We start from the raw sequence: 9,525 nt of genomic DNA on the forward strand, positions 1-9,525 counted from the left end.
AATTTTTCTAGGAACTTTGGACCATCATGGATATCCATCCTCAAGTGTTACACTGACATGTGTACTTACCTATCTTCTATATCTTCTCATATTGTATTTCATATATCTGCATGTTTTTCTCCTTTATTATATTGCAAATTCTTACTTGGCAGAAGCCATGTATTGTCATATATCCATTTGTTCCAATGAATGAATAAAAATAGGAAAGAAGACAAGGGAGTGTTCTTATTTTTATGGTAAATAATTTCAGCATAAATTTAAGACAACCAGTGGAATCACTATAAATTTATTATAGTCCACACTATCTCCAAACACTACAGTGCATTAATAGTTTTCCTGATTCTAATATAAAATCGTTAAGACATACCCAGGGATTAGCTTCCAGCAAAATCAAATTCTCTTAGCATTTGATTCCTTGTCTGACTACACAGCATGGAAAACAGGAGGGATTGGAAGGGAAAAAAAACCTCACACCTGCTTTGGGGGAGGAATAAAATAAAAAAAGAAAACCCTGATCCAATAGATCAACATGAATTATAATATATTAGGTACATATAGTATTTACACTGCAGACATTACCAGGTGTTCTGTGAGGAGGATGATGAGGATGGTCTGTGGAAGATTTTCCTTCTCTCAACACCTTTTAGGTTTCTAGATGTGCTCAGTTATAGACATGTCTGCTGATTTCTAAGGCTCTCATGGGCATAGAGTGGGGACGGTCTCCCCTCCTGTCAAGAAACCACTGGGGGTTAAATTTGAGTTCAGAACTCAAGTTCTAAGTCTTTAGAGCTAACCTTTTAGTAACAGGAGAATCCCAGAAGGGTGAGGGGAAGGCGAGAGAGTTTTTTCTGAACTGTCTCTGGAGCCTTCCTCTTGGCGGGGTTGCTGGAGTCTCGGAATGGATTGTTCTTAAATACATCAAGTATTTGTATGAAGTTAGGATAGAAAAGTGTCTAGTTCCTTCACTTTAAACAATGCCTGTTTATCTTGATTTTTCCTTTTTTAAAAGATTTTATTTATTTTTTCACAGAGAGAGGGAGAGAGAGAGAACACAAGCAGGGGAGCGGCAGGCAGAGGGAGAGGGAGAACCAGGTTCCCCACTCAAGAGAGATCCTGATGTGGGGCTTGATCCAAGGATTCTGGGATCATGACCTGAGCTGAAGGAAGATACTTAACTGACTGAACCACCCAGGCACCCCTCTCCTTTATTTGTAACAAAGGAAAATATAAAAAAACAGGGGCACCTGGGAAGCTCAGTGGGTTAAAGCCTCTGTCTTCAGCTCAGGTCATGATCTCAGGTCCTGGGATCAAGCCCCACATCGGGCTCTCTGCTCGGAGAGGAGCCTGCTTCCCCCTTTCTCTCTGCCTGCCTCTCTGCCTACTTGTGATCTCTGTCTGTCAAACAGATAAATAAAATCTTTAAAAAAAAAAATTAAATTAAATTAAAATAAAAAATAAAAAACAAACAACCATAATGTCACTTTGATATTTGGTTGATTTTATTTTATGATTTTCATATTCATATAATTTAGAATATTCAAATCATATTATACTTTAACTTTTTTTTTAAAGATTTATTTATTTATTTGACAGACAGAGATCCCAAGTAGGCAGAGAGGCAGCCAGAGAGAGAGGAGGAAGCAGGCTCCCCCCTGAGCAGAGAGCCTGATGTGGGGCTCAATCCCAAGACCCTGAGATCATGACCTGAGCCAAAGGCAGAGGCTTTAACCCACTAAGTAACCCAGGGACCCAGACTTTAACATTTTATCTCATAGTCTAAATTTCATGTTGTGACATGTACCATATTTTTTCATAATTCCTCAGAATAAATTTCACTGAAAATTTAATTATATGAAATTAATCAAAAGGGGATTTTGATGAAAGTTGAGTTGCATCTAAACATTGCTGTAGAAAATGTGACAGCTTTAAACATGCAATCCTTTCAGCCATCTAGATTTATCGTGCTCTTACATGCATTCCAGCCTCCTTTGAGAGCTTTGAATAGTTTTTAAATAATTTTCTGTCAATCTCACCAATATTTAAATTGTAGAAGTTGGAATTCTATCATATTATTTTTACATTTATTTATATGCTTTATTTATGTTTTGAGTATGAATCTTATAAATTATATATACACAGTGGGGCTCTATCATATGTGAATTCCATATTTACTAGTTTGCCTACTCCTTAAAATTTATTTGTAACCCCAAATAAATTCTTATGGCACTTCAGCTGTCATTTGCCAATGTGCAAAGAGATGTGAAAAATTTCAGTGCCAGATGATCACATTCGCACCTGAGGCTGAACAAGGTGAGATTCTTACTTCCCATTTCAGCTATAAATGAGTGTTTTTACATTTGATTTAAGGCCAGGTTTTTCTTATTTTTCTGCTCTTTGTTGATTCCGCTGTTTAACATAGCCCTCCAGGATAGTGTTGAAGTGCAACACAGTAAATAACTATCTTATTATTTATTCATGGAAAGTATTGCAGCTAAATAATACTTTTCTAGTGTTCCTAAGTGCAAGATGGTTGTACTGTACTTTATGGAAAAAATAACCATTTTGGATAAACTTCATTCAAGTGTGAGTTATAGCAGTGTTGCTTATGATTCAAAGTTAATGAATCAAAAATAAGATACACCCAGACAAAGGAAGATGAAATTCATCTCTATATGAAGCCACTCTGGAGAGTACTAAAGTAACATTTGTAGCATGTGATATAAATATGGAAAAGATTATAAAGAGGATAAATTTGTGGAGTCAAGAGATGACAACTAATTAAAAAAAAAGTGCAATAGACAGCATTGTGGTGAGGTCAAAGATGGGGTCAGAGAAAAAAATAAAATCAAGCTCTTGTTGGATAGCACTGGGTTTGCTAGTACATTTCAAAAAGCAGTGAGGGATATACAATAATAAACTTAGAGTCAAGGCAGATTTTGCTAATTAGGAGGCTGCAGAAGAGATTTTAAAGTGCCTACTAAGAGTACAGGAAAAGGATTATGTAGAAATCGGGTTTTCAACACCAGTGAGACTCTCTGTTGTACACGGATACTGGTGAATGAAACACAAGTGGCCTCCAAAGCTCCTGGCTTTCAATCCTTTAAAGACTGCATGATTAATCATAAGAGCCATGACCAACCTGTAAGAACTATGTAGTACAGGAAGTGTCTCTCACAGAAAAACACATTAAAAAATGTATGTATTGATGGATTGACAAAAATGTTGTACATTTCCCCTAAGAGCAAAGGCACCAAATTTCCTAATTCGGTGTTCAAGGTGACTTTATAGAACATAGCTACTGAGGATAGTGAGAACTGACAATGCTTCTTTGAATACATACATGTGTATACACACGCATGCATGCACACACACACACACACACACACACACACACACACACACACAGATCTGGGGGCAGGCTTGCCCTTTCTTTCCCCCATGAGAGAACTCAGGGGCTGAGGGAAGCTCTCCTGGGGCAGAAAAGTACCAGGCTAGGGTAGAGGGGATGTGGATAAATGAAACTTTTCTTCTTATCCTTTCCAATTTGTCTTTTGTTTTGAAACTTTTCTTCTTATCCTTTCCAATTTGTCTTTTGTTTTATGTACCACTAGAGTCCTGTAATCTCTCATCTAAATTCTGGAACTCTCATAAAGGCCTTTCCATCCATCAGTGCTTGTTAAATCTGTGTTTTTGTACTGGGAGGAGTACTGGGTCCTCCTGTCATCTCACTGACCTAAGTCTCACTCCTCTGCCTTCATTTCTTTCCAAGCCAGGGACCCCTAATGGTTCTCTCTTTTTGAATCAGAATTCGACACTAGAATCCTCAGAGACTTTGTGTTTTTTACCAAACTGGCTCCAGGGAATTTCCTGTTGCAATCTCCTCCCAGGCAAAGAGCAGCACCCTCATAAAGACTGAGCAGGTGAGATAAAACAGAGACAGGATTCCATGCTGGTGCTCAGTCTGGTGAGTCTTCCCCATCTCCCAGCTCATGGCGCATCCTTACTTTACAATGAAGGGTGAAAGGAAAGACGTCGGATAGGGGAGGAAGAGAGGAGACATGGGAAAAGTGTGGGGCAAAGACTAAGACTGGTGCTTAGAGAAGGAGTAGGATCATGATAGGAAAAACCATCCAATCCTAGTGAAAGCATTTGGATTTTAGCCTGAATCCAGTCAATGTGCATTTTTAAAAATCAGTCTGCTTGAAGATATCTAGGGAATGATGGACAACCAGTCTCTTTGGAACATGCTTCAAAGTGCTTTAAAAAATTATCAGTTAGGGGCACCTGGGTGGCTTAGCGGGTTGAGCCTCTCCCCTCAGCTCAGGACCCTGAGATCCTGGGATTGAGCCCCCGCATCAGGCTCTCTGCTCACCAGGGAGCCATCTTCCCCCTCCCTTTCTGCCTGCCTCTCTGCCTACTTGTGATCTCTCTCTTTCTCTCTCTGTCAAATAAATAAATAAAATCTTTTAAAAAAATTATCACTTTAAAACTAATAACATACTTAAGGTTTTTATCTTTATTATCTCTATTTTGTGATAAAAATACATGATAAAAGGTACTTGTTATTTACTTTCTTTGGATTACAGAGTGAATTAAGTCATGAATCTGGGTTTCAACACAGTTGGTCAGACTGTAGAACTCTTGCTCTTAAGCACTGTAAAGTACTGTGTTATATAAACCTCCCAAATGATCCCATTAGGATGGAGATAAATGTACAGATTTTAAAGATATTGGAAAAGTAGAATCAGCTTTTTGTTTGGTTTGGTTTGTTTTTTTTTTTTTAATGTGTGAAAGAGAAGGAGGGTGGTTTTCAGACTTTTTTCTTCTCTCAATTTTTTTTAAATCTTAGAAATAATTGACATAGAACATTATATTCGTTTCAGTTGTACAACATCATGTATAATTGGTAAATGATCACCACCATAAGTCTGGTTAATATCCATCACCATACAGCCTTATTCAGAGTTTGATCTAGTGAGTTCATTGAGTGGTAATGATATAAGCCAGACAACTACAGAATTTCATTGCTGTCTATGTCTTCTGACTATTTCTACTAGGCTCTTCATATCACTGCCTCTCTACTTAGCTACTGAGGCCTCATAGTAGGTTATAGTTATCTGAGTTGAGAAACACACTAATTTCCCTCAATAATGAATAATCAATAATCAATAATGAACTCTATACTATGAGCTACAGTAATTTTCTTTTTTACTGAGAATCTACTGGGTATGAGTATGATGAAATAAGGAAAGCATTGTTTTTATAGCTTGCTAAGACTATTGCATACATTTCTGATCTACAGAAATGTTACTGAGGAATACAAAAAATGTTTTAATAAAAGAATCTTTCATTAGCATTTCACTGACATTGATAAATCATAAGAAGTTAAGCCCTCATAATTGAATTTTACCTTTTATCCTTGTGTGGTTCACATCACACATTTTTAAACTATTCACTATTCCATAAACTTGATTACAAAGAGGGAAACAGAGAAAGAAGCAGGCTGCAGATGAATATTATGTAGAGTCTTGCAGGACTTAACCAGCTGGGGAATCTCTGGTTTTTTAATGTTATTAATAAAATATTTATCCAAATTTGGACTTTTCTTTCACTTTTCTCAGGAGGCAATTAGAGTTGAGATATGTTCCTTCCTATCTCCCTTTAGATTCCTCTATGTTTCCTTCTGTTTGTCCTTTCTGCTTTCTTTTCACTTTTCCTCCCTTCTCTTCCTATACTCATTGTTTATTTTTTTTTCTATAGTACTAGCTTATAGCTGCTGGGTTTTTTTTTTTTTCTATAGGAAGAAAGAAAGAAAGAAAGAGAGAGAGAGAGAGAGAGAAAGGAAGGAGGGAGGCAGGGTGGAAAGACGAAATAAGGAACAAAGGAAAAGACAGATATTAACTACAGTGTGGTAAGTAAGGAACATGGATATCTTAACCCTGATGTTGACCACCATCACTGTCATTGGAAACACATCTTTACCCCTCAAAGTTTCTCCTTTCAAAACACCTTTTCAGTATTCTTTCCCCAAACCCTTCCCCCAAACACACACAAGGATGGGTAGAATGGTTGGCTATCCAGGGACATTCTTGATTTGGCAACCAACAGAAACCTTGGAGTTCCTTATTAAGTTAATTCCCATCACAATGCTATAACAAAGAGATGCATTTCTCTCCTGGAGGTCATTTCCAGCTGCAGTATTTTACTATCTTTGCGTGTCTCTTTTAAAATCTGAGGCACAGTACAGTATACAGTGTGTCCACCCATCTTTGTGCAACTCTTACTATATTATATCTTAATATATCTTATTATATCTGAGATTCAGCACAGCACGTCTGTGGGGGACCTATGAGTAAGTATGGAGGGATGCAGTAAGGAAGCACAGTTCTTCATTTTGGATCTGGTATTCTAAATATGTATCAATGTATACTGAACACTGAACAAGTGGTTAATGAAATCTTGTATTTGCTATCATTCTATAGCTCTAGGTACACTTATATTCCTTTTATATTGTCATATTCTGTGTGCAGTTGTCTGTACTGTTGCTTAGTGATTTTGTGTTGATCTGTTTAGGTAAAGTGAACTTTGTCTTCAAAGAAGATTGATATTTCAGTATAAATAAACTCTTTTTATGTTTTTAAAATTCGATCCAATTTTTATTTGGGGTTTCAGCAAAGGAATATAAGATATTATTGTCCAAAATGTGAGAGGGAGGGAGACCTTTCATAAGGTTATGTTCCTTCCATTTGAAGAGTACTAAGTCAGTTTCTGCATATTACTTTGAACTCAAGCTATAGCATTAGTTTTCTGTTCTGTTTTGTTTTGTTTTAGAGAGAGAGAGATTGAGGGAAGAGGAAGGGCAGAGGGAGAAGGAGAGAGAGACTTAAGCAGGCTCCATACCCAGCCTTGAGCACTATGTGGGCTCAATGTCATGACCACGAGATCATGACCTGAGCCAAAATCAGGAGTTGGACATTTAACTGGCTGAACCACCCAGGCCCCCCAGCATTAGCTTTTATAATAAGAAAACTACAGATAAAAATTAAGCCTACTGGAAAGTTTTGAGATATGCTCTTGTTTTTCCTTCTAGAGTAGTCAACTACTTCTCATCTCATCCGTGGCAAGATGTTCCACACAAACACTTCCACTTTCCACCCAGACACCTTCTTTCTTACAGGCATCCCAGGACTTGAGAGTTCCCATGGCTGGATCTCCCTGCCTTTTTGCTCCATTTACTTAATGGCCCTGTTGGGCAATGCTACGATTTTGCTGATCATCTGGTCTGAGCATACTCTGCGGGATCCTATGTTCTTCTTCCTAGCCATCTTATCAGCCATAGATCTGGCCCTCTCCACAACCTCAGTGCCCAGAATGCTGGGTATCTTCTGGTTTGATGCACATGAAATTGGTTTTGGAGCCTGTGTGGCTCAGATGTTTCTGATACACACTCTTACAGGAATGGAGTCCACTGTTCTGCTTGCTATGGCTTTTGACCGCTATGTGGCTATCTGTGTGCCACTCCACTACAAAACCACCCTGACGCCCCAAGTGCTAGGAGGCATTGGTGTGGGTATTATAATGCACCCTGTCCTGCTTACATTGCCCATTCTCTACCTAACCCATCGACTGCCCTTTTGTGAGACTCGAATTATTGCTCACTCCTACTGTGAACACATGGGCATCGCCAAGTTGGCCTGTGCCAGCATTCGAGTTAATGCCATTTATGGGCTTTTTGTGGCTTCTTTTCTTATTTTGCATGTGGCATTGGTTGGAGTCTCTTATGCCTACATCCTTCGTGCAGTTTTCCGCCTCCCATCTCAAGAAGCTCGTCACAAAGCTCTGAGTACATGTGGGTCACATGTTGGGGTCATGTGTGTTTTCTATACTCCTTCTCTCTTCTCCTTCCTCACCCACCGATTTGGCAAAAAAGTTTCCCGTTATGTCCACATCCTGGTTGCCAATCTCTATGTGGTTGTTCCACCTGCCCTCAATCCTATCATCTATGGTGTGAGGACAAAGCAGATTCGTGAGTGTGTGATCCGTATTTTCACCTCAAAATAGAATCCCTTGTTTCCTTAGTTCTTGAGGACATGCACAGAACTGAAAGAAGTTTATTTTGACCCAATTCTAGGTTAATTATCTTTTTAAATGCTCCTCCTGTCAAGAGATCCTCTAGCTCCTAAAGGAACAAACTTTGGAGAATGCTTTCTGTTCTTAAATCTCAATGTTTTCTCTCCTGGTTGGTGTTGAGTACTTATTCCTTTGAATATAGGGTTTGACAACCAACTGAGAGCCTTTTACCTTTAAAGTATGGAGATTTAGTGAACCTCCATCTCTCTGTGTTTAAAATAGGATAGTATTCCAGCTGGCACAGTTAGTTTAAGGCCTAGCGCCATACTTTCCTGAAAAAAAAGAAATAAATCTGACTGTAAAATAAGTAAGATCCTCATAGATTTCTGTTAAAAACTTAAATGTATCTGATTTCACTGGGGACAATCCTGGGATATTTAGTGTAGTTTAAAAAAATGACTCCAGCTTTTACCTTTCATTTTAGCATCTTTTCCCTTATTTTTCATAATACTATGTGCCCTCACTGTGCCACTACCACCCTTTCTGAAGAAGCATGAAATGAATGTACCTGAAAACAATACTTGTGTTAAGGAATGAAAATCCTTGTTTCTAAGAGAAGCTTGAATGTATAGAATTCTAACAGTAATTTTCAGTTATGTTTTATTAGATTGTTTCCTTGTATATGTTGTGTTTGTGTGTGTGTGTGCACGTGTTAAATGTATTTAGACAAACTTCTGTCTAAAGCACTTTTCTGGCTCTCCAAAGCCCTCCTTCTTCAGGGACTGCAACATGCATGCATCCTTTGTGACTTCAGGCTTTGCAAAAGTAGATGAAACTCAGACAAGTTCAGGTAGAAAATAAATGTTCAAAATCTCCTACTTTTACAATAATTTGTTAGATATCCTTACAAGTATTTTCTGTAATCCAATAGGGACATATCTCCTCCATGATTCCTGGGCATCAAAGATCTATTATTCTTCCTGAACTTGTTGTGAGCAGAAACTGATGTGTACATAAAAAATCATGAGACAGAACATAAAAGCAACAGTTCAGGAGGCTAAGAATGAGTTTCCTGATGTCATGTTTGCCATCTGATGGTACAAAAATGACTGTACAACTCTGCAACATGACTGAGCCAGAATATGTACCTGCAGGGTTTGGAAGTATGGAAGGTTATCTTTCAGCAAGGAGCATGGACTAGAGATATTGATGAAGGCTTTCTGAAAGGAATTAATGGAAGGTGACACAGGGATATCTAAATACAATTGTCTGAAGAACTTACTTCCTGGGAGCATCTTGAGCCCATTAAAAGCTCTTTTCTCTTAGAGAAAGAAAGATGTATATTTTAAGTTATCGGTGGCCTCTTTTTTCAAAAGAACAGCAACAGTGTTTTCCTTAATTTTGATGTCATGTTTCATTTTAAGCACAACTCAAATTTAGTAATATTTAAGAATA

At 38.1% G+C, this 9,525-nt stretch overlaps 1 protein-coding gene across 1 annotated transcript; it reads left to right on the plus strand.

Moving 5' to 3' along the window:
- Positions 1-7,119: 7,119 nt before the first annotated feature.
- Positions 7,120-8,061, plus strand: LOC132011684 (olfactory receptor 52J3-like). Its single transcript, XM_059390633.1, has one exon. It carries the CDS (start codon positions 7,126-7,128, stop codon positions 8,059-8,061), a length of 936 nt encoding a protein of 311 aa, XP_059246616.1. The 5' UTR covers positions 7,120-7,125.
- Positions 8,062-9,525: the final 1,464 nt, after the last annotated feature.

Source organism: Mustela nigripes, chromosome 1, assembly GCF_022355385.1.
Source record: "Mustela nigripes isolate SB6536 chromosome 1, MUSNIG.SB6536, whole genome shotgun sequence".
Classification (NCBI taxonomy): domain Eukaryota; kingdom Metazoa; phylum Chordata; class Mammalia; order Carnivora; family Mustelidae; genus Mustela; species Mustela nigripes.